Genomic DNA, 25,606 nt, shown 5'->3' with positions numbered 1-25,606 from the left:
ACGATTCCTCCTACTTTTTGTTTGTTTCCGTCTTTATTAGATTTATTTATTTTATGTGTATGAGTATTTTGCCTGCATGTATGTATGTGCATCATGTGCAAGTCTGGTGTCCAAAGAGGCCAGAGATGGCATCTGATCTCCTTGAACTGGAGTTACAGACAGTTGAGAGCTACTATGTGGGTGTTGGGGACTGAACCCGGGTCCTCTGCAGGAGCAGCAGCCGGTGCTCTTAACCACTGAGCCGTCTCTGCAGCCCCTGTGTTTGTTTTTTGAGACTGAGTTTCACGGTCTGACTCAGACTGTCCTCAAACTTGTGGTTTTCCTGCTCCAGCCTCCCAATACTGAGATTACAGGTGTGCATCTAATACACACTAATCTAATTCTTGATAGTCTGGATTTTCACTTTCAGACTTGTCACAGGTTTGGTTTTTTATGATTGTTAGGGGGTCACACCCCAGAGTTTCTTAGTGGTAGGAAGAACACAAGCTTTGGAAGCAGAAGACAAATTCCAGTCAACCCTATATCAATACCTTTAGATTATATCTGTTACCTTGGATTAGGACTAGCATTTATATGACTCAATTTGTCCATCTATCAAATGCTAGTTACAACGTAAGTCCAGTTACTATGGACTTAGGATGATTCAAAAAGAGGACACATGCAGCATTGCCACAGGATTATAGAGGGCTGTGAGGGAAAGTGTTCTAACACCCATTTTTTTCTTGTAAAGGACAAGGACAGTGAAAGCTGTGGCCATATGAGATGCTGGCAGATCCAGGACTAGTCTCTGTCTCCTGGTCCTCCAGTCTGCTGGTTTTACTGTACTATCTGATATAGCTCACCTGGGGCCAGCTCTCTCCTGCCTAGGACTCACAAAAATTCTGTAGGAAATCAGAATTTAGGTGGTGGGATTATTTCCTCTCTGGGGAAGAGTGGTAACTTCTTCTATTGTACCTACCACACTTCCTGGCCCATCATGGGAGCTCTTCAAAGGCAGGGGCCTCAGAGCCTAGTTCCCAGTGGATATTGGCTTGTAAGTACATGTCTTCATATTTTGCTTTCATGAATGGTAGGGGGTGTCCCTTTCCTAAAGCACTGCATAGTTTTTCCTTGTGCCTTTGGAAGTACACTGATTTTTCTACGTGATTGCATGCCTTTTTATTTTTATTTTTATTTTTATTTTTATACCAATCTTCTTATGACCATTAGTAGATATTTTGGGAACTTCTAACCAGCATTCATATAAGTTTAAAAACAAAGAAACCTTCTCAGGCCCAAGAGAAATAATTTTAATGTTCATCTAACTTTGAAATTAATTATAGCTCAGGAATTTAGAGTGGTATGAAATTATTTGGGAAGCTAAAATATTTCCTGATTAAAAAACAATTTTTTTCTATATAGATGTTGCAGTCCAGTAGATCATTCCAGTTGCTGGAGACCATGCTATCCTATTTCTATAGACATGGCATTAGTTAAAAACTATTCCTTGCTGTGTTTCATGTTGTTATATTTAGTACCTCAAAGGTGGTGCTCCCCAGCCCACCATGGTGAGAAGCTGGTTATTAACATTAGAGTTTCTGTTATTTGAGAGGTGCCACCAAAGGGCCACTGTGGCTGCTTGGTTAGCAATGATGATTATTTTCAGTTCAATCCACCAAACCCCTGTTGGCTTTCATACAATTATTTGCCTGTTTTTCTAATCTACCTTGACCAGGACCAAACTTATCAAAATAATTCCTAGGGTATAGAGTTGAGCCTAGCCCATCTTATTTTTTTTAATAGTTATTTTTTAATCACTGTCTTGAGTTAATTATTATGTGTGTTCATGAGTGCTACAATGCCCATGTGGCAGTCAGAGGACACTTGCAGGAGCGAGTTCTCCTTCTACGATGTGGGTCTGGGGGATTGAATTCAGGTCATCAAGCTTGGCAGCTTGCTCAACCGTCTCACAGGCCCAGGATATGTCTTAAAGCCAGGAGTTCTGAGCAGTACTTCTTGGGGGCCTAAGTCCTTCCTGAGGACCTAGGATGGGGGGCAGTACCAGGCTGGAGTATGCCAGTGACAAAAAAAGGTACAAGCTGTCTACAGCTGGTCTAGACTCTGCCTTATACCTGTGCCAGGACACCTACATTTCTTGGATCCTGATACAAAAAGCTACTGCCTTTATCTGCCCACACATACCTCCACATCTAGTGTTTTTTCTCTGTTGACCAATCTTTAGAGAAACATAGAAAAGTCTTTTCTTTATAACCTGAGCTGCGACACAAGCTGCGCTTTTAGTTTCCTCTAGAGACTCAATGGGAAGCAAAGACAGGCATCTGGGGAACCATTGCTGGGGATCCTGACCCAGGTGAGTCTGCCTGGTGCCTCTGATGGGATACCTATGTACCTTCTCCTTATTTCAAGCCCATGTTGGGGGATCTTGTCTAAAAGGCTCCCTCTTTAGATCTAGCCAGGGATGAGCATACTGTGGCCAGCAGGCCAAATGTGGCCTGCTGCCTGCTTTTGTAGAGTTATATTGGAGCACAGCCACCTCATTTGTTTACATATTGTCTGTGGCTGCTTTCGCGTGCCGCAACAGCAAAGTTGAGTAGTTGCGGCAGAGACTCTGTGGGCCACAAAGCTGAAAATATTGACTATCTGGCTCTTTCCGAGAAAAGCTTGCTGACCCCCTCATCTAGGGCATGTCTTTCACTTAGTGTCTCCTTTAGTTCATGTCCTTGGTGGAAGCAAAAGAAACTGATGACCTCCCCCAGCCACAGGCTAATGGCCACCTGGCATAGGTGACTCACGTGATTCAGTGTGGGTGCTCAGTGTATGAGTGCTCAGTGTATGAGTGCTCAGCGTGTGAGTGCTCAGCGTGTGGGTGCTCAGCGTGTGGGTGCTCAGCGTGTGGGTGCTCAGCGTGTGGGTGCTCAGCGTGTGAGTGCTCAGGGTGTGGGTGCTCAGCGTGTGAGTGCTCAGAGTGTGGGTGCTCAGGGTGTGGGTGCTCAGGGTGTGGGTGCTCAGCGTGTGAGTGCTCAGCGTGTGGGTGCTCAGCGTGTGGGTGCTCAGGGTGTGGGTGCTCAGCGTGTGGGTGCTCAGCGTGTGGGTGCTCAGGGTGTGGGTGCTCAGCGTGTGGGTGCTCAGGGTGTGGGTGCTCAGCATGTGAATGCTCAGTGTAGCTGCACTGTGTGAAGTGGGCTGGTCTGTATCTTCTCACTCTAGTCTCCTGGTAACTGGCTTTAAATTCTGCTGTATTTGTGGGACTAGCTTCAAACTCTGACCTTTTGGTTTTTCGAGACAGGGTTTCTCTGTGTAGCTTTGCGCCTTTCCTGGAACTCACTTGGTAGCCCAGGCTGGCCTTGAACTCACAAAGATCCGCCTGCCTCTGCCTCCCGAGTGCTGGGATTAAAGGCGTGCGCCACCACCGCCCCAAACTCTGACCTTTTATCAGCCCTGAAATGGCTCTTAATACAAATCTAGATGAAGTTTAACTGCTTTCCACTTTCTGTGTTTTGGTTTTTTCTCCCATTGGTGTGCTGTTTCAGCCACACCCCTTTCTGGAGGATTCCTTGAATCTTCTCTTGTCTTCTGTTGAGAGTTGAGTCAGCACTGCCTTCTCAACTACATCATCCTTTCCTTTTGATCGACTTACTTTTAAGATTTTCCTTTTATCTTTGTATGTGTCTGGGTGTTTTCCTGCATGTGTGTCTGTGCACCGGGCGCCTGCAGGGCCTGCAGAAGCCAGTAGAAAGCACACGATCCCGGATCTGCATGTGTGTCTGTGCACCGGGTACCTGCAGGACCTGCAGAAGCCAGTAGAAAGCACACGATCCCGGATCTGGAGTTACAGGCAGTTGTGAGCTGCCATGTGGGTGCCAGGAATAGAACCCATGCTTTCTGGAAGAGCAGCCGGTGTTCTTAATCACTGATCCATCTCTCCAGCTCATATATCTTTTTCTTTAAATCAGAACTGCAGGTTTTCTATCCATCCCTATTCTTGTTTTATTTTTCCCATTCCATATCTGGGTCACAAAGAAAATCCCCAAGTCTCTTTAATATGTAAACTTAACTGTTGTATTTGTATTTATGCTCATGTAAACGAATTGCTTGTCTGTGAAATTGTAAGTTCTTGTGAAAATGTTTATTCCTGAGTATTCTTCTTCTAGTAGCTAGTGCAGCATTTGAGAGTACTTTGCGAGTACCTGTTGGCTAACTGATACTTCTTCTTCGTCAAGGTCTCTCAGCATTTGATCCGTCCTCTGATGGGCGTGAGCCTGGCACTGCAGTGTCATGGGAGGGAGCTGGCAACATTGCTTCGGATGAAGGACCTAGAGATCCAGGGCTACCAGGAGAGTGGGGCTGTGCTGAGCCGAAGTAAGAGGACATTCTTGGAAGGATGGGTGGGGAGTTTTAGAAAGGTAGTGTAAGGGTCTTAGAAAAAGGGGAGTATAATTTGCATTAAAAATACTTCTTGAGGCTGGAGAGATGGCTCAAAGGTTAAGAGCACTGACTATTCTTCCAGAGATCCTGAGTTCAATTCCCAGCACCCACATGGTGGCTCACAATCATCTGTAATGAGATCTGGCGCCCTCTTTTGTACACATAATAAATAAATAAGTCTTTAAAAAAATATTTCTTGGGGTTGGGGATTCAGCTCAGTGGTAGAGCGCTTGCTTAGCAAGAGCAAGGCCCTGGGTTCGGTCCTCAGCTCTGGAAAAAAAAATACTTCTTGAGCTAGAGGTGTGGATTAGTTGGTTGGGTGCTTGCTTAGCATACACCAGCTCCTGGGTTTGATCCTTAGAACTGCATAAATGGAAGTGTTGGTATACACATATGATCCCAGCACTCAAGAGGTAGGGGCAGAAAGTTATCCTTGGCTACACAGTAAGCTCAAAGCTAGCCTAGGGTGCATTAGACCTTGTCTCAAAACAGAACAAAAAGCCCCAAACAACAGACAAAATTTTCTCTCCAAGGATAGGTGCTAGGAACTTTAGCAGCTGAGGTCTTGATACTGGATATCCCTTCTGTCTGCCTCAGGTACATGGCTGGGGCCCATGTGGCCAGCAGAAGCCATAACCAAGTCCAGACATGTCCTAGACAATGAGGGGGAAACACTCTGGAAAGGGGCCAACAGATCTCCAAAACTGTGTTAGCAGAATGTGGGCTCCAGCACTGAGGACCCTCTATAGCTCTAGTTTCAGAATAAAAGTTCTGCACATCCTTTGTCATTATGGCAGGAAAATCTTCTAGAGCAAATGCTAGTGCTGACCCATTGTTGCTAATTGCCCCCATTTTTTCCTTCTGTTTGTGCTCACACCCTCAACCCTTCTTCTCTCTCCAGCCTCGGGTTCTGTGGGTGTCAGGTCTCTGACTTCTTTTCCTAGAAGTCCTGGGCTCTCTTCCCTGTCATCTGATAGGTATGAAGCTCCTCCTTAGGTTCATGTGTCCTTTCTCTATCTCTTCTTAATTACAGGTCGATTGAAGACAGAGCCATTTGAAGAAAATTCTTTCTTGGAACAGTTTATGGTAGAGGTAGGGTATTTGTTATTTCCCTTCTCCTTTTACAAATTTGGGCAGGGTGCCTGGGTGGCAACCTGCATTTGGGGCGTTAGGTGGCTTGTGTGGTTGGAAAGCCCTTTGCCTGAAAAAGTTGCCTGTGGAAAGTTTGATGAAGCTTGCGATGTGTGTAGAGAAGGAGGGGGAAAGAGTGAGGAGGCAAAAGTGTGCTTTCCCACTCACCGCTCTGTTGAGATGGCATGCAGGGTGTCACTTAGAATTCTTCAACGCTGGGAAGGTTGGTTGGCCAGTGTGACGCCTGTTTGCTGAGATCTGGATTGTGTAGTAGAAGGGTGGCTGTTGGTTCGTTCATTGTCTAGTCCCTTTAGCATCTAGCAGTAGAGGAAGGTGTAAAAAGCTCAGGGCTACCATCTGGGGACTGTCTTGTGGGCGCAGCAGGCTGTGGAAAATCACAGTGTTTATACAAGGGGCTGGCACAGGAATGAATGGGGAGTAGATAATTGTGGCCTGTCAGAAGCTTCTGCCTAGGTTCCCTTCTAAGGATTGAGCTTGGCCAAAAGAAATAGCCACTGAATGCCAAACAGTGGGAGTATTAATAGTGACCTTTGATAATACCAGTCAATATTGGTCTTTCCCGTCTCGACTCTTCTGGAACTCGTTGGTTATGTGGGTAGTACCTTAGTATTGTTGCTCCATTTTAAATTCATACATGTTAGTTACCCATATTGCTACTTCATGATGAAAGTAGACAATGCTTTTATAACATTGAAATGGATGGTTCATATTTCTGCTTTGCCATCTAGACTAATTGTAAGCTTTCCATGGGACAAAGTCTGTGTGTCATACCTCTTCTGAATGGGATGTTAGCATTCTTTTCCCCACAGGCAGAGGCACAAAGTAAATGTTCTTGACTGGGAACCTTCTATTCTTCCTCTGAACCTTGGCTGAGCTCTCATACCCAGAGTCTTAGCAGCAAGAGGAAAAAGTGTGTGGTGGGTGCTCCACCCTTGGACTGGAGCACCCACAGTCTGCGGGAAGAAGAGTCACTCATGTTGAAGTCTTAGGCTTAACAGGTGTCAAAATGTTTGATATTATTATGTGTGTGTGATTGGTGTGCGTGAGTGGGGTCCTACATGCCACAGCTTTCAGAAGTTGCTTCTCTCCTTACAATGTGGTTTCCTGGGATTGTGTGGCAAGTGCTTTTACCCAGTGAACCATTTAGCTGGCCCCAGGTGTTAATTTTTGTGGGGGAAAAAGAGATTATTAAACCAGAACTTGTAAGAGATTCTCTAGGCCACTTTTCTCTCAGTGACTTCTTCTCTCTGTTAATCTGAACATGAGAGGAGGTTAATGTAGTCCAGGGATGACATGCTAGCTCTGTCCCTCAGCTACTTAGTGAAGCTGTGCAAAGCTAATTCTCCTGCCTCCTCATCCCTCTCCTGCTCGACTTCTCTACACTTACTCCATGTGTGTTCTGTGTCAGCTGGATGGGATGACTTTGACTTTCTCAAGTGCTGTCTTGGCTTGCCTGAGTCTGCCCTGTATTCTTTGCTTCCTCAGGAATGCCCAGTGCCTTCTCCTTATCTGTCTGTAAATGACTACCCATTTTTCCTTTCTTTTGGTTATTTGAGACAGGGTTTCTCTGAGTAGCTCTGGCTGTCCTGGATCTCGCTCTGTAGATCAGGATGGCCTCGAACTGACAGAGATCCCCCTGCCTCTGCCTCCCCTCTGCTGGGGTTAAAGGTGTGCGTCTCCACTGCCTGGCTGTATTCATCTTTTTAAGCATTAGCTTCAGCTTCTTGGGAAGCCTTTCTCGACCTTCCTTGGAAGAGTAATCCTTCCCCCATACTAAAGTGCTATGGTTTATATCTCTACCAGTAACTGTTTAGATGTGGTCTGCAAGACTACAGCTCTCTTTTGTACTGACCTGTGAAGAGTTTTGAGACCAAGGACTGGATGAAAGCATTTCTGTATTCTCCACATGGATGGTAGTGGCTAGAAGTAGGAGGGCCTTGATAAGTTTTTTGAATAAATATTTTAATACATTTGTGCCAAGGATCTTGTGAAAATTGTGGCAATGTGTCTCATGGATACAGTGCTGCTTATTAGAGTTGTATTTGAGGAAGTCTGTTATTCTCAAGGTTTATTTTTATAGCCTGGAACAAATCACTTCCCTCAGAATCACTATTATCTCATTTGTAAAATTGAAGGCTCATCTTTTTCATGCTATCATGGAAGAGAGAGCCCTGTAGAATGGTATGAGAAAGCATGTAGAATCAATGCCATCCTAAGAAGGGTGTGTGTGTGTGTGTGTGTGTGTGTGTGTGTGTGTGTGTATGTAAAAATAAAGGTTGCTCTGGTGAGGTACTACAAGCCTACAGTCCCAGTTCTTGGGAAGCTAAGGTAGGACCATGAGTTAGAGGCAAGCCTGGGCTACACAGTGGGTTTAATTAAGGTCAGTCCTGGCTACATAGAACCAACCTATCGTTAAAAAATAGTAATAATAAAGAAGGGCCAGAGAGAAGCTGGGTGGTGGTGGTGGTGGCGGCGGCGCACGCCTGTAATCCCAGCACTCAGGAGGCAGAGGCTGGTGGATCTCTGTGAGTTCGAGGCCAGCCTGGGCTACAGAGCTAGTCCAGGATAGCCTCTAAAGCTATAGAGAAACCCTGTCTCGAAAAACAAAACAAAACAAAACAAAACAGGTCCAGAGAGATGGCTCAGTGGGTAAAAGCACTTGCCACCAAGCCTGACGACCTGCAGTCAAACTCAGGACTGTTCATCCTGAGAAGAATGAAAGAGTCCTCAGTTGGTAGGAGAGAACCAGCTCCTGCAAACTGTCTTCTGAGACACACACACACACACACACACACACACACACACACACACACAAATAAAAAATAGCAAATGGCTGGGCAGTAGTGGCGCACGCCTTTAATCCCAGCACTTGGGAGACAGAGACAGGTGGATGGATCTCTGTGAGTTCGAGGCCAGCCTGGTCTACAGAGCGAGATCCAGGACAGGCACCAAAACTATACAGAGAAACCCTGTCTCGAAAAACCAAAACCAAAACAAACAAAACAAAAACAAATGAATACAATTTTTAAACATCAAACTTTTAAAGAACAGAAGGCACTGGGTGGAGGTGGCCCACGCCCTCTATCCCAATACTAGGGAAACAGAGGCAGGGGGATCTCTGAATTCGAGGCCAGCCTGGTCTGCAGAGTGAGTTGCAGGCCAGCCAGGACTACACAGAGAAACTCTATTTGAAAAAACAAACAAACAACAAAAACAAAAACAGAGGGCTACAGCCACCTGTCTCTCAGATCTTTTTCATTTATATTTTTAAGTTGGTGAGGCTTGGCTCTGATCCACTCAGATCCCAGAGGACCAGAATTTGAAGTAGCTTGTTCCAACACACAACACCTAAGTCAGGTGTGTGGCTCAAGCCTGTAAAATTCTAGTCATAAGGAAGCTGAGGCAGGAAGATTACCATGAGTTTTAGGCCACACTGAGCTACAAAGTGAGTATCAAGCAGCTTCTATAGTGTGTGTGTGTGTGTGTGTGTGTGTGTGTGTGTGTGTGTGTGTGTGTGTGTGTGTGTGTGTGTGTGTGTGTGTGTAGGTCAGAGGATTCTTTTTTCTTTCTTTCTTTCTTTCCTTTCTTTTTTTTTTTTTTTTTTTGTGGTTTTTCGAGACAGGGTTTCTCCGTGTAGCTTTAGGAGCCTGTCCTGGATCTCGCTCTGTAGACCAGGCTGGCCTTGAACCCACAGAGATCCACCTGCCTCTGCCTCCCGAGTGCTGGGATTACAGGCGTGCGCCGCCACTGCCGCCTGGGTCAGAGGATTTGCAGGAGTCGTCTCTGTCCTTCCACCCTGTAGGTCCTGAGGTCCTCAGGTCGGGCGGCAGCTCCTTTGCTCTCAGCCATCTCTGCAGTCTCGGGTGTCTGTTCTGAAGATAAGGAAACTGAGCCCCAGCAGTTAAGTGGCTGAAGTCTGTATGCTTACGGCCATCTCCATCCACCCCTGTTGTACCCCACCAATCTCTTTGTACACCCCAGTGAAGGGGCCACGAGCGGCTTGGGTGATGAGAATTCCTGTGACCTCTGGAGTGCCTGTGCTATCCTCAGAACGTCCCGTATAGCTGCTAGAACGGAAAGGTGTGATGCCAGGGCTGTGGAGCTACAGCATCTTTTCAGTTACCGTGCTTGCCTGGGGTCCTATAAACAGGACGTAAAAGGGTCAGGAGGTCACCTGAGACTGGACTGAAAGGATGTGCCATCAAAATAAGCAACATTGAATAGAAAATAAACAAACTGGGGAGACAGTTTGGGATGAACAGGCAAGGAGGCCAGGCTAGTGTCAGAGGGCCATGCGGTCAGTGCCTGGGGCCACTTCTGTTCCCATTGGAAATACTGCTGGGCACAAGGCCATAGACTCGTAGAGCACAGGGCAGGAGGGCAGGGAGAGTTCTGGGATACCAAAGCTAGAGAAGGTATTTAGCCTTGGATGGGGTACTTCCCCATACTTGATCTTTTTGTTTAATTCTTCCCTAAGAAACTCTGATATAGCCAGGGGCACACCTTCAACCCCAGCACTCAGGAGGCAGAAGCAGGCATATTTCTGTGAGCTCAAGAGAGGTCTTCATGGCTGGTTCCAGGCCAGACGGGGCTAGTTAGAGACTCTCTCTATATAAAAACAAAAAAACAAAACAAACAAATAAATACAACAACGAAAAGTAAACCTCTAATTTTTCACTTTCAGAGAACCCTATGGACACTAATCACTAGTGACCCAACTAAAGGGGAAATTTACTATGTAGACCAGGCTGGTCTGGAACTCCCAGACATCTGCCTGCTTCTGCCTCCTGAGTATTGGGGTTGAAGGTGTGCACCAGCTACATCAGAGTTTCTTAGGGAAGAATTAAAGCAAAAAGATGGGGAAGTAACCCTTGTCTAATGGTTAAATGTCTTTTCTAGCTTCAGCATTCTGGAACTCTCCTAGTAATGTTGATAGGTCAGGGCTGGGTATGGTGTCTGTTGGGTAATCCACAGGCTAAGATTCCCCCAAATACACCACTGCCCAGGACTAGAGGCTGAGAGGCATCTTTAGGAGTTGAAGAAAAGCCAAGCAATTGGAGACTTACGTATGGGAATATGACTATGTTAAAGATAGCATTTAGAGTGAATGGGCTGGTGTAGCCCCTTGCAGGCTGTTCCGCTGGAGGGAGTTCCTTCCCCTGGCCCTGCCCATGCCTTTTTCTCTCCATCTGGTTGCTATCAGGCTATGTGGCTGCTGGCGGGATCTTTATTTATTTATCCCAGTGTAATGGGGTGAGGAGGGAGCTGGCTTGTGGTTGGCTTTCTGAGGCCATGCCACTGAGCCACAGGCGGTTTGCATGGGTGTGTGAGTCACTGGGGCTGCATGCTGCTCAAACCAGACTCGGCCAGGCTCAGGGACAGCAGGCAGCCCAAAATAGAGCCCCGCCCTCTGCAGCTGGCAACCTCTGGCTAGGAATCAGCCCTTGACACTGAAACCTGGGCAGCTGCACGGAGTTGGCTTTCTCTGGGTGGGGGCCCTTAACATTGATAGAGATTTTGCAGTTTTCTCCCTGGACTTTACACAAGGATACTCAGCACACCGATGACTCCTGTTGCTGTATTCTGAATGTCTTGGAACACTTAAATACTGTCCTCGGTGTAATATGTTAGCCAAGAAGTTTGGGGGTGATAGTTAGCATTGATCTGGCTCAGCATCCTAGATGCAGCCGTAGCATAGTCTGCTTGCAGTCTCATCTCAGAGCACTACTTATATGAAGAGGATACCCACTGCTGCTCTTCCTAGGCCTGAGTCTATGTCAAAGGCACTGAGTCTGGGATACTTGCAACCTGAAAACTGCTGTCCTGTTACATACATCCACAGGGAGTCTCCACATTTTTTTTTTTTTTTAAACTTGCCTTAACAATGTCAGTGTTTCCCAGGGTTGTATCCAAGACGGTCTTATTCTTCATTCACCTTCTCTCTGGGTTGTCTCATGGAGAGCCCAGTCTCAACATCACTATAAACCTCTGAGAGCCAGTTTTATAGCATCATGTGCTTTAGGCCTATGCTTTTTTTTTCTGCATCCTTGATATTTCCACATGCATATCTCACAAGCATCATTATATCCCATGCATGTTCCACATGCATTATCTACTTCTCCAAACCCACATCTTTCATTGTATTCCTTACCTTGGCAAATTGAACCATCATCAGTCAGTTTTCTAAGCTAGAAACTAGGGATTTGCCTGCATGCCTGCATTTCTCTTGGTCTTTGTTTCCAATTAGGACTCATCAACTATCGTGGTGGGATTTGTTCCTCTCTATCCTAGCTTCTGTCGCCTTAGATAAGCATTGCCCTTTTCGCCTTGACCCTGCAACAGCCTCCTTACCTGTCTTCCCATCATCCTCTTTCTACTTCCCAGTTGACTTTACGTTTATCAGAACAGTCTCTTTGAAAAAGAAACCTGATGGTCCTGCTTTCTTGTTGAGCATTCCTTAGTGGTTCATAGTGGTTTATAGTGGTCTAGAGGATAAAGTTCAAGCTCCTTGTATGCTGCACAAGACCATTCACAGTTGGTCCTGCTTACCTCTTCATCCTGATCCTCTGTGGCTCCATCACTGGCCCCTGAACTTGTACATCTAAATTGTTGATCGCTTCCCACTTGTACACATCTCATTCCATTTGACTGGTATTTTCTTCTTCTGTCCTGTTCAGTGTTCCCAGCTCTTTGTTGGTCTTCTGTGACAATTTTTCCTTCCCTTAGCCTGCTCTCCTTTCAGGCATAATAGACCATGGTGCTATTCCTACAACCCTCTGCCGGAACATTTGTCATGTGGGAGGGTCCAGATAGCAAGAAGGGAGATAGTGAAACTTAGTTGGCCACCCCTTCTCCATTTAGATTTTCCTGTATGGTGCTTGGCAAGTCTTTTTCCTCACACATTTTTTTTTTTTTTTTGAGACAGTCTCACTATGAAGCCAAATTGACCTCAAACTCCTGATCTTCCTCCAGTAGACTCCCAAAGGCTTGGATGTGGCAGGGTCCCTGCTCAGATTCTTTTTTAGTATGGGTCTGCATCACACCCTCTCCTCTCCTCTCCTCCTCATTGTTTGTCTCTTCTCACAAACTCCTGCCATTTGTTGGCTCAACTGTCAGAGTGCCTAAGGACTGAGTCTTTGGTTTCCTTTTTCTTTAATTACTTTATTTCGTTTTTATTTATTTATGTGTGTTGATGTTTGCCTGCATATATGTCTGTGTGAGGGTGGCACATCACCTGGGCCTAGAGTTACAGGCAGTTGTGAGCCACCATGTGGGTGCTGGGAATTGAACCCAGGTCCCCTGGAAGAGCAGCCAGTGCTCTTAACTGCAGAGCCATCTCTCCAACTGCTATCCTTGGTTTTCTTATCTTTCTCCTTCACTCTCATTTCTTGACTAGTCCCACGGCTTTAAGTATTCTCTGATTGGACCTACAGCTCCAGACTGTTCGCTCAGTATTTCCAAGTGGGAGCCTGGCATGGTGGTACATACTGTAGTCCTAGCACTCAGGAGGATAAGGCAAGAGGGTGACAGGGAGTTTGAAGTCAGCCTGGGCTGTAAAGTGAACTCAAAGTCAGACTAGACTACTCAGTAAGACCCAGTCTCAAAACAAAACAAACCTGCAGAACTCCCAAAACAAATGCAAATAACAAACTAATGTGGAAATGTAATCGATATTTTATATGTGGTATGTCCCAAACTGAATTCCAGGGAGTGTACATCCATAGAGTCATACATACCAAGTTGCTTTGTCAAGAACCCAGCACCTTCCTATTTAAGTTAATTGAAACCGCATCCTCCCACTTAACTGAGAAAAAACCTTGATTTTTGTTCTCTTACATCCTATATCCAGTCCTTCAGAAAGTGCCATTGGCTCTACCTGAAAGAAGGAGCCCATAACCTCACTGCTCTTACCACTGCCCTGTCATCACTGCCTCTTTATTGTTATCACTGCCCTGTCATCACTGCCTCTTTACTGGCATCTGTGTTGCTACCTCAGGCATCTCGGAGCACTTAGCTGCTCAGTTCTACTCAGAGTTTCTCATGAAGTGCCTGGTTGCCACCGTACCATCAGCACCATTGCACCAGTAGATGTAGCTTGCTAGGGCAGTTGGTATTGTATGGCATGCAGGGCCTAGTGAAAACCATTGATGCCTCTTCTCCCCCAGCAGCCTGCATAATGCCATCTGACACAATGTGAACTAGTCTGTAGGAAGCCACCTGATCAGTTCCAGGTTGATTTCTTTATGTTCTGCGTCCAAAGAGAGTGGTGTCTTCAGTAATCGGGTCTTAATAATCTAGTTGCAGTGAACAACCAAAAGTGATAGCAATGACCTGTATTTGTTCTATGTGCCTCTGGGGCCTCCCTAACCAATAATTTATAGGTTGTACCCCATGCATGACATTGAGATTTTTATTTAATAACTTGTGTCTTCTGGGAGCAGCATTGTCCATCAGGGATGGCACTTCGGTTAAAACTCCTTTAAAAATATATTTTAATTAGCTTGTACATGAGTGGATTTCCACAGGACCTCTTCATATATCCTTGGGTTGAAGTAAGGGCCATAAGGTTGTTATGGTGACACAGGCCTTTAATCACAGCATTCTGGAGGCAGAGGGAAGTGGATCTCTGTGAGTATGAGCCAGCCTGCTCTATATAGTGAGTTCTGGGCAGCCAAGGCTACATAGTGAAACTTTTATCTCGAGTCCCCCCCCAAATAAAAAGAAAAAGGGGCCTATAGAAATTGAAGCTTATATTAAAAAGACATGTAGGCACAGATTTGGGGATCTTCTGCAAAGGAGCAGTGTTTGAAACTGTGAGGATGGATTCATTGTTTACTGAAGAGAGCATGGAGAAAAAAGGCAAAGGCCTGGTGATGGCAATTTGGGGAACTTTCATAATTGAATGGAATAGGAACCCATGAAAGAAACTTTAGAGACAAAGAGAGTTAGGATAGAGTGGCAGATAGCCTTGGGGACTGGTGCAATATAAAGTACATAGTGTGTGTGTGTGTGTGTGTGTGTGTGTGTGTGTGTGTGTGTGTGTGTGCGCGTGCACGTACCTCTTCATCTAAACCATAGCTTTGAATTTGTCTTAGTTACTTTCCTTTTGCTGTGAAGAGGCACCATGCCCAAGGCAATGTATAGGAGAAAGAGTTTATTGGGAGCTTATAGTTTCAGAAGGTGAGGTCCATGATTACTGTGGTAGGGAGTGTGGCAGGAGGTAGGCCGGCATGGCACTGGAACAGTAGCTGGAAGCTTACATCTTGGAACACAATCACAAGGCAAAAAGAACTAACTGGGAATGGGTGGGCTTTAAAAACCTCAACGCCTACCTCCAGGGACACACCTCCTCCAATTAGGCCACACCTCCCAATCCTTCCCAAACAGTTCCATCAGTGGGGACCAAACATTCAGACATCTGAGCCTATGGGGGCCATTCTCAGTTAAACAACAAACCCGGCACAGTTATTGTCTTTGTGTTAAAGATAGAACAGCAGAGAGTCAGGAGATTTGTGTAAGGCCATAGAGCTGATCCACCCTTATTTGCCTTGAGTCAGATCCTGTGCTCTTGTCATCACCAGAGAGGATAAGCCACAGTGCCACATGCAGGAGGGAGACCACAGAGAATAATTGACCAACAAAGGGCAGACGACTAGGAAACTTGTGACCTTGGACAGTCTCTGCAAACTGCAGGCAGTTCAAGAAGGATCAATCAATGGAGATAATTAGTGTAGATTTCTTGTCAGAGAAGTTTCACAAAAAAGAAATGAGAGAGCCAGAAAAGTTGCTTAGCCAAAATAATACGGGAGGCTCGTGAGTTTGGAGGCAAAGGAGAAAGGTAGAAAGGAATGTGTTCTGGTGAAGGGAAGCAGGACGTGTGGGGAAATGGATCTGTGGGATGACATGCAGGGACAGGTGGTAGTTTGAACATAGATGACTAGATTTATGCATACTTCCAGCTTCTTTCCCCAACAAAATATAATCTTTTCCTTCAAGAATTTAAAACTCCTTTCTGAGGGCATCCAATTCACTAAAAAGAGGGACAAGTGTAAGTCTATGAGTCCCACCCCCAATAGTACAGAAAAAAGAAGAGGGTCAAATAATTGCATGATTTGTGTGTGTGTAAGTGTGTAATAGAAACAGTGGAAAGGATAGAATTTAGAGTCTGAGTGAGACTTCTTTCCTGTGTCAGTGTAGCTGGTGTTATAAGATTTTCTGTACTTGTTTACCAAGTGTTTCTTGACAAAGGCGCTTAAGGAAAGACTTTGGGCTCACATTTTGAGTGTGTAGTCTATAGTCATGATAGGGAAGCCGTGGCAGCAGGAGGAGGCAGCTGCTCACATTGCATCTACCTTCAGGAAGTGCAGAAGATGGATTCTGGTGCTTAACTGATCCCCTCCCCACAGGGTTTCTCTGTGTAGCCCAACTGTTCTAGAACTCGCTCTGTAGACCATGCTGGCCTCAAACTCACAGAGATCCGCCTGCCTCTGCCTGCTGAGTGCTGGGATTAAAGGCGTGAGCCACTTCCGCCTGGCTGATTTTCTCCTTTTTATTCATTCCAGAGCCCCAGCCCATGGTGTGATACTGCTCAGATTTAGAGTGGGTCTTCCTCCCTCACTCTAGAAACTCTGACACATTGGTACACCCAGAGGTTTGTCTCCTAAGTCATTCCAGATCTTTTCAAGTGGATATTATCTATCATATGATGGTTTAAGGGAATCCTTCAAGAGCTCATTTGGTCCAGTTAATTTTGTTTTTGTTTTTTTGTTTTGTTTTGTTTTTCAAGACAGGGTTTCTCTGTGTAGCCTTGGCTATCTTGGAACTCCCTCTGTAGACCAGGCTGGTCTGGAACTCACAGAGATCCACCTGCCTCTGCTGGCCCAGTTAATTTTACATTTAAAGTCTGAGGTGTTTTGATGTTGTACATTGTCCTCTTAGAATCTTTACTTCAGAGCCCCTTCCAATGCAGTGTATGTAAAGGTAGGGATGGGGCTGCTCTTTGAGATGCTGATTTAAAGAAGAAAGGGTTGAGGGCTGGTCACATGGCTCAGCAGGGAAAGACATTGGTGCCAAGTCTGAAACCCTGAGTTCACAAGACCCACATGGAGGAAGGAGAGAACCTTCTCCCACATGTTGTTCTCTGACCTCCACATGTGTGCTGTAGCATACATGTGCCCACATACATGTACACATAAATAAATAATTGTAATTTTAAAAATTAAAAAGAACAAAGGAACAGTTAGTTATCTAGGTGTGGTGGCTTATGTCTATAATTCTGGCAGTTGGGGAGGGGCTGAGGCAGCAGGATTGCCATGAGCTTGAGGCTAGCCTGGGCTACATTGTGAGGCCCTAACTCAAATAACAGAACTAACTAACTGAAGAAGGAACCGTTGGCGGAAATGGCAGTATTCCATTGAGAGGCTAGAGAGCGAGCAGGTTGAGATGTTTAATTTAATGATCTTATATGCAATTAGAAACACTTCCTTCTAGTGTCTGGGGGCATGTACTAAGAGAGAAAAGAGATATCAAAGAATAACTATGTATCTAGCATCTTGGTAAAGACTGATACAATGTAACATACATTTCTACCTCACACAAAGTATGTGAATTCTCCCTAAAGCCATTTGCTACTTTTTACCTTTTCTGGTTTTAGCAAGTAGCATTCTCAATGTATATTCAATTTCCCAGGGAAAGCAATCTCTAAAAATGTTTCAGTAATTGGAAGAGCCTAACTTCCACATAGTAACTAATAAATTGGATTTAAGTGTCTTCATTCCTAAATGAACTAAGAAAAGCAGGTTAAAGATGTCAGACCTTCTATTTTAACTGGGCTGGGGGACCAGTGAGGTCCTGGGCCTGGCTTGTCCCTGCTGCCCTGTGCATGCGATGGGGAGTATGCCTGGCCTTTACGTGGAGATGGAGATTCAAACTCAGGTTTTCCTGCTTGCATGGAAAGTGCGCTTACCCAGTGAGTCAGCTCAACCCCAGGTAAGGCTTTTCAATACATGTGTTTCTTTCCTACCCCAGCTCGTTCTCTCACTTCCCTTCCTCTCCTTTTTCCTCCTTCATCACTTCCTTCCTTGGAGCTTGTTGCCTAGGATGTCCTTGTACTCCTAGACCGTTCCCCAGGTTCTGAGTAACCAGAACTGCATGCTTACGCTCATCCGCCTTCTCTCATTTGTACTGTCATCAGAAATCTGGGGCATCCCTTCATGGTTACCAGATGATACCAGGGAAACCAGGGTCCCCTCTTAATGGTCTTGGTCTCATTAATAAAATAATTTAAGAATGGGCTCAAGTAGAAGCTTGAGAACAATTTTATTGGAGTTTAAAAGAGAAACTGCAGGGCAGGCAAAGCAAATCTCTGGAATGCCCGGAGGAGGGTGGTGGAAGAGAGAAGGAGAAAGGCTGTGCCATTAGAGTTAAGCTTGCATGGAGGTGAGCCACAGGGTAGCAGGCAGCCCCGTGGTGGGAAAGGAAGCTTTAAAAATGGGATAAGAAAGCCCAACATACTAGGGACACTCAACGTGTTAGAGAAAGCATGCTTAGAAAAGAGGAAGAAAAAAGGACGCAGCACTTTCTCAGGTAATTTAGAAAAGCAGATGGAAGCTGCTTGTCTGCAGTTATGTATGTAAGAAACATTCCAGGGGGGAGAATTCTGAGAAAAAGAAATGCATTATCTTTTTAAAGGGCTAATTATTCTACCTATCACATTAGTATGGCTTAAAGGGAACCCACTTTCTTAGGGGTGGCTCATCTTCCTGAGGGGTGATTCCTTGGCCAGGTGATTGACTTGCCCAACTCCACCTTTCTAGAGAGTCTGTTCTCTTGACCAGAAGAAGAAGCTTTCTCAGAGTGGGCCTCTTTACTGCTGCTGCATTAGCATCAGCATGTGTGTGGGTGCATGTGTGTGTGCACGTGTGTGTGTGCGCACGTGCACACACACACACACACACACACACACACACACACACACACATCTTTGTGGAGGGGCCTGAGGTCAGCAGTTGAGTGTTTTTGTCGCTCATTCTTCCCCTTGCTGCAAATTCATCCTGACTGATGGCCAGCTCCCCCGCCCCTGTGTTGGGATTACAAGCATCTGCTGCTGCCCTTGGCTTTTTACATGGTGTGAGGATCAAACTCTGGTCTTGCCCTTGTCCAGTAAGCACTTTAGCACCAAAACCATCTCCCTAGCCCCTGCTCCCCGTGTTTCCCCTACTTTTCATTAAGAACACTGCAGACAGGTGTTCCTCTAATTGCATCTAATTGAGTCTAAAAGTGTCTCAGATGTTTGGAGATTGTTTATTGGATGTTGTGTTCTTCTTCTTCAGGGAAGGATGCAGATTCAGTTACACAGCTTTCATTGAACCTCACACGTACAGTGAGACGTCTTCCCTCACTTCTGGGGCTTTGCTCATCTAGAGAAGTTGTGGATAGTGAGCGGGTGGAGCAGAAGTTCTAACTTGGAAAGGATCCCTCCCTTAGTTCACAGCTGCCTTTCTGTAACTTTCTTGGCCAGAAAAGGACCGAACATCTGTGGCCTTCTGCCTTCTGTTGTTTTCTTATGTTTTGACAGTTTAGGATCTAGAGTTTTATTCCCCCCAATCCTAGAGAGCCCTAATGACCAGGGAATGTTCTAGCTGTACTGACTGTTCAGAACTGCCTGGGTGGACCAGCAGCAATATACAGACCATGAGTTGGACTCTCTAAAACTGTTCCTGGGGCTGGAAGCCTGAATCAAATGGCCATTGTACTACTCCTATCGGGCTCCCGGTGCCAGTGTTCAGCTTGTCCTCACATATAAATATAGGTCTTTCTAGATATAAAAGGGAGAGAGTCTGTAAATTGCTTTTTTTCTATACTCCCTTTCATGAGGCAAGCTAATGAGATGCATATCGTTAAAGGTCTGATGTTTTGTGGGACGGAGTCTTTTAAACTGGATGTGCCTGGCTTAGTTATGGCAAATATTTACCAAAAAAAGGGGGGGGGACATACCATATAAAATTAGAGTTCTGAAAATAGTACTGAGAGAGGGAGGAAAAAAAAAAAAACCAGGACAGAAAATACAGGCCAGTCTGTTTGGGGAAAAGGAAGAAGATAAAACGAGAGAAGCGTCGGCATAAAAACAGCGTCTTAGTAAACAGACTATAAAAAAATGGTGACCTGCTTTCTGGCAACCCTGACAGCTATTGAGCGGGAGAAGGTGGCAGAGCTGGCGTCTGTGTGGACACATGGTGCCCGGGGCGCATGGCTCCCCTGGCCTTTCGGGGCGTTAAATTTAGCCACATAATGATGGGCCTGAGTAGCCGCCTCTTGTTGACCACACCATAATTACTGCTTTGCTTTATGAATTTTATTTTGCTTATTCTGTTTCCTCCTTCTTTGGCACAAAAGAGGCCTGGGGTGGGGGAGTCCCGCCCCCACACCCCTCTCCTTCCTGGACAAATGAGTCTTCACAGAAACTTGTGCTCTTGGACCATCAGAGTACAGAGTAAGAACCATTGATTAATCCGAGTGGGAGGAAGGGTTACTGGCCTCCAAGGGTTTGCCTCTTTGGTCCTGTTTCGTAGCTCCTGAGGGAAAAATATCCTGCAGTCTTTGGCCTGAGGTGGCACTTTCACGTGAGTCTGAAATGTCAGGACTTACTCTGTTTACACCCTCAAGAGTGAGGATCTTCCAGGTGTCGATGGATGCTTTTGGTGTTTGGTCCTAAGCCTTCCCCCAGCTACCTCCAGTTAGATCCCTGGAAGCCTGGAAGATTTGACAGCATTTTGCATCCCCCTCCCAACAAAAAAACCAGCTGGGTATAGTAGCACACACCTTTAGTTCTAGCACTTGGGGGGCAGAGGCAGGCAGATCGCTGTGAGTTCAAGGCCAGCATGGTAAACAAAGAGTTCTAGAACAGCCAGGGATACATAGAGAGACCCCCCCCTACAAAAACAAAACAACAGATGCATTGTTTTAAATACTTTAGTTATGGTGATAACAGAACTTTTTAATGTATCAGTGACTCTTTAAGTAACATAAAAATGCGTGTGTAGAAGGCTGGGGAGATAGTTCAGCAGGCAAACTCAAGAGGCCCTGAGCTGGCGTGGAGGAGGGGAGAGGGTGCATGTGTGCAGGAGAGAGGAGTTGAGAGTGCTGGACCTGTCCTTCCACCATTTGAGCTGCCATTCAGCTTGGCAGCAGGCACCTTTACTGGCTGAACCATCTCATTGGCCTGGAACCTGAGTTTGGATCCTGAGCACTCATGTAAAAGGCTGGGTGCAGTGGAATTTGTCTGTGATCCAGCGGGGCAGAGGCAGGTGGGTCCCTGGAGCTCAGCCAACCCAGTCAGTCTGTGAACTTCAGGTTCATTGAGAGAACCTGTCTCAGAAATGAGCTAGAAAGCCCATGAGATGCCCAGTGGGTAAAGGTGCCCGCTGCCAAGCCTGATGACTGGAGTTTGACCCCTGGATTGCTGGAACCCACATGGTAGAAGAGGGATGGTTACAGAAAATAGTCCTCTGACTTCCACATGTGCTACACACACACACACACACACACACACACACACACACACACACTCCAAATAAATATTCAGACATTTAAAGAAGAAGAAGAAGGTGGTGAGCATCAGGGGAGGTGCCTGGCATAGACCTCTGGCCCCATGTGCACACCCACTCAAGCTTCCATGCCCTGTACACACATGCACACACACACACATCCATGCTCAGAATAGTCTGGTGAAATGTCAGGTGTGGTTCTTGCACTTGGATAGGTGCTGCTTGGGGTTTAATTTGTTAGAACATGTCATGGTCCTTGTCAGAGAGGCATGCTGAGCCTTAGTCTACCTGCAGGCCCAGAGAACAGGCCTTTGTCCTGAGACCAAAAATACCATACTTGTGTGGACTAGGTACTGGGCCATTGGGGGTGAAGTTCTTGACTGTGACCTAGGCTGCCAGCTGCCTATGGCCCCAGAGTGGCCCTCCAACTGAGGAAGTGGTGGAAAAGGAAGAGCAAACAGGGGTTGTGGTCAGGGTGCTGGCTTATCCATCATTGGCCAGGACTGTCCTATTTGTGTGTTGGGGGAGGTTGGACTCCTCTGAAGCCAGGCATGAACGTGTCAGGGAGAAGCTTCTTGCAGCTCTTGTTTTCGCAAAACAAAGGAAGCTCCTTGCATTGCTGGAAGTGGCGTGCCTGGGTACTGAGTTTGTTATTGCCTGATAACCTGGCCACCAACTCCTGCCCTCCCCTTCACCCCATACAGCCAGTGACTTAGTGGGAACAGCTTCCTGTCCTCACCCGAGGCAGCAGGTCCACTCTCTCCTGACCCCAGAAAGAAGGAAAAGAGGAGTTAGCTTTATACCCAGGCCCTATTGGTGTCTTCCATTGAGACCTTCAGCAAGCACTTTAAAAATAATCTGACCTATGGTCTTGTTGCACATAAATGATAGGTAGCATGAGCCCCACAGCTTGTACAAGTTCAGCGGCACCCAGAGATCCACCTGCCTCTGCCTCCAGAGTGCTAGGATTACAGGTGTGCGCCACCACCGCCCGGCTATTTATTTTTTTGAACCAGCATCTTACTATGTAGGCTTGGATGGCCCAGTACTTACTATGTAGCCCAGGCTGACCTTCAACTAGTGACAGTCTTATGCCTCAGCCTTCTGAGTGCTTGGATCACAGGCATGAGCCTCCGTGGTAAAGACTCTGGTTCAGTGGTTAAGAGTACTTGCTGTCCTTGTAGAAGACCCAGGTTCAGTTCCCAGTACCCACATGGCAGCTCACAGCCATACATAAACAGTTTCAGGGGATCTGATGCTCTCTTCTGCCCCCCTCTTGTACTGAATACATAACACATGGAGAGAAAATATTCATACACATAAAATCAAAATAAATAAATCCCAGTACTCAGGAGGCAGAGACAGGCGGATCTCTGTGACTTCAGGACCAGCCTGGTCTGTGTAGTGAGTTCCCGGACAACCAGAGCTACACAGTGAGACCCTGTCTCAAGAAAACCCAAAAACAAACAAACAAAAAAACCCAACCAAACAACCCCCCCTCCAACACACACACACAAAGAATTTCCAGGAGATTTATGTCAGTTAGAAGCACTGAGCCTCAGTTGCCAATTCATGCTAAAGGGCTCTGACATGAGGTGGAAGGGTGAACTCAAGATTTCTTTCTCAATGCCAAGGTTCTGGGATTCTAAGGTTAAATAGTGTGAGGCCAAGAGATAAAGTTAAGGACTGTGGTGATTTTCCGGCAGGGTATTGATCCTAGGCTTTAAACCACCCTCCAGGCAACTTAATGAGGTAAGGAAGAAAGCGAAGCAGTGGGGCTTTCAGTTGGTTTATTTTCTAGTCTGCCACTATCAGCTAGATACGAGGCCTTTCTTACACGATTGATCACGTGTTTGGTCAGCATTATCTTGGTCTTCTGTTAGAGGGCCACCAAATTGTTTCTAGAGGTTGAGAGATCTTGGATTGGGGAGAAAAGTAAATATTGACAGAGTTGGTGGAATTCAGGTGAGTGATAAGAAATGAGCTTTGGATTAGAAATGTGGATTATTGGCAGGGTTAGTTGACAGCCCTATTTGGAGGCTGGCAATGGTGAGGAAATAGTCAAGAAAAGAGGCTAAAAGCCCAGGTCAATAGGACAGCTAGTTGGAAGGCATCAGCTACACAATCAAAGGTTTTTCCTTTCTGGGTGGGGGCGGCAATAAGGGGATGGTGAGAGAGCCTGTTTGAGAAGTGAGCCAAGAGTTTAAAGGACTAGAGTCTCATGAGGAAAGAGGTGGGAACTTGCTGAATTCCACTGTTGCTAAAGGCTGGAAAGAAGTAAGTAGACCCAGCCTGAAGTCTTTACTGTGTCTTTCCCAATGCCCATTAGCTCAGAAGATCCACAGTCAGGAAAAGAAACCAGAGAGAAGCTATTGGCCAAAGGGAATCTTAAAAGATTGGTGGCTTCCAATTACCCTTAAGATAAAGTTCACCCCCACTCATCTGTCAAGGCCCTTTAAACTCTAAGCATTACTTTTACCTCTAACTTTATCCCCATTCTTGTGCTAGCTAGGCACAGTCATAACCACACCCACACACCCCTTCTGTTCACTCCACACTTTGAGTGACGAGCTGCTGTCAGTTCCTGGAGTCCATTGTTTTCTGTAGCTGTAGATTTTAGCATGTGGGGCTCCTCCGCCAGGAGCACATGCACGTCAGCAACAAAGATTTTCAACATGTTTTTCTCATGTGAGGCAAGTGCTCTACCACTGAGCTACATCATCTGCCTCTCTTCTCTTCATGTCTGGATTTCAGTGAAGATGTTCCTTCCTCCACGGAATGCCCCTGGTCCTCTACATCTGCCTGCTCTGTGTGCTCCTCTCCTCTCCTCCTGCTGTCACATGTCATCTCGACAGTACTGTAACTACTGTCCCTTGTGGCCTCCCTCCCGGGGACATTACATGGTGTTTAACTTGGCTGATCCATTGAAAGTGTTCAATGGTTTTTCTTGTTTCGTCTCCTCTCTCTTCTTCCCTTTCATCCCACCCTCCTCTTCCCACCCTCCTCTATCCTCCCCCTCCTTTCCCTCTGCTTTCTTTCTTTCTTTCTTTCTTTCTTTCTTTCTTTCTTTCTTTCTTTCTTTCTTTCTTTCTTTCTTTCTTTCTTTTTTAGTTTTTCGAGACAGGGTTTCTCTGTGTAGCTTTGCGCCTTTCCTGGCTGGCCTCGAACTCACAGAGATCCACCTGGCTCTGCCTCCCGAGTGCTGGGATTAAAGGCGTGCGCCACCACCACCCAGCTCCTTTCTTCTTTCTTGACAGAGTCTCACTTGTAGTCTAGGCTGGTTTTGAACTCATGATCCCCCTGCCTCAGCTTCCCTCGTGCTAGGTTCACAGGAATGCACTACCCCCACCAGCTGCCACAGAGTGTTCAGATAACTTTTGTCTTTATGATTTCATAGCTATCTGGTGAAACAGGCTCCACTGAGTAAAATCAGCACAAAATTGTGATCACCTACTTAGCTAAAAAGAATAAAAATAAACTGGCACAGGCCCTTCATCTCAGCACTCTAAAGGCTAAAGCAGGCAGATCTCTCTGAGTTCAATGCCAGCCCGGTCTACATATCAAATTCAAGGACAGCCAGGGCTACATAATGAGACCTTGCCTCAAAATAAATAAAATAAATAAATAAAAACAAAGAACCAATTTACATAGTCCTTGTTTTGTTTTAAGCCCATAGGCCACTTGCAGCTGAGGAGATATGATGCCGTGTCTCACAGAAGTTGGGTGAACCCAAGTCTCACTGAGGTGGAGCAGGACTGTATCCTCTGACTTGCTAGTACAACACTTTCCCTACAATCCCAGATTGTTTCTGCAGCTCTGTTCTAACAAGATGTGTTTGAGATGGGAGAGCATGGCTGTATCTCATCATGAACCTGCCATTTGAAGTGCAGGTTCTGAAGTCAGAGGAAAATGTGCAAGCAGAAATTATTGCCCACACAGAAGGTCAAGGAAAAATGTTAGAACTATGCGACCTGGGAATGAGTTGAAAGGGGATTGGAAGGATTCCTCTATCCTGGAGAAGGATCTGAGCGATACTGACACTTTCAGTTGCCAAATGCTTTCATTGGGGCTGAGAACAGATTGACCAAATGGGGTAAGAACAGAAATCAGGGGCACATATTTGCCAACCGTTCTCCAACACTATCAGTTCTTCTAAACAAGTAGATGGAGGAGTTTTACAATGTATAGTGATGCCTCTCAGTCCTTTACCCTCAATTTGGGAACTGGAGTTAGGGAGTAATCATTTCAGTGGGAAACCTGGTCTGTAGGCAGGGCCAGGTTCAGAATTTATTCCTGTTTCCTGCCTTTGGGCAGAGAAGAACATGGGCCAGCAGGGATCAGTAGATTCTAGCCTTCAGGACCAGACACTCTCTGTCCCGCTGTTTCCCAAGTGTCTCCTGGAAAGTGATTCAAGGCCAAGGTGACAGTGGGTTTGGAGCCCAGATGAAAGGATTTCGGGGACCACAAGACAAGATCCCTTGTGT

The 25,606-nt window shown here is 46.0% G+C and overlaps 1 protein-coding gene across 1 annotated transcript in view; it reads left to right on the top strand.

The window, feature by feature from the left end:
- The window catches only part of Nhej1 (non-homologous end joining factor 1), a 97,268-nt gene that overhangs the window by 12,171 nt on the left and 59,491 nt on the right, over nt 1-25,606 (top strand). The window contains exons 4-5 of the mRNA XM_036173460.1: nt 4,221-4,359; nt 5,459-5,517. Coding sequence (XP_036029353.1) covers nt 4,221-4,359; nt 5,459-5,517 — 198 coding nt within the window. The remainder of the gene's footprint in view (nt 1-4,220; nt 4,360-5,458; nt 5,518-25,606) is intronic.

This window comes from Onychomys torridus, chromosome 23 (genome assembly GCF_903995425.1).
Source record: "Onychomys torridus chromosome 23, mOncTor1.1, whole genome shotgun sequence".
Classification (NCBI taxonomy): Eukaryota; Metazoa; Chordata; class Mammalia; order Rodentia; family Cricetidae; genus Onychomys; species Onychomys torridus.
This window is presented reverse-complemented; position numbering and strand designations above follow the sequence as displayed.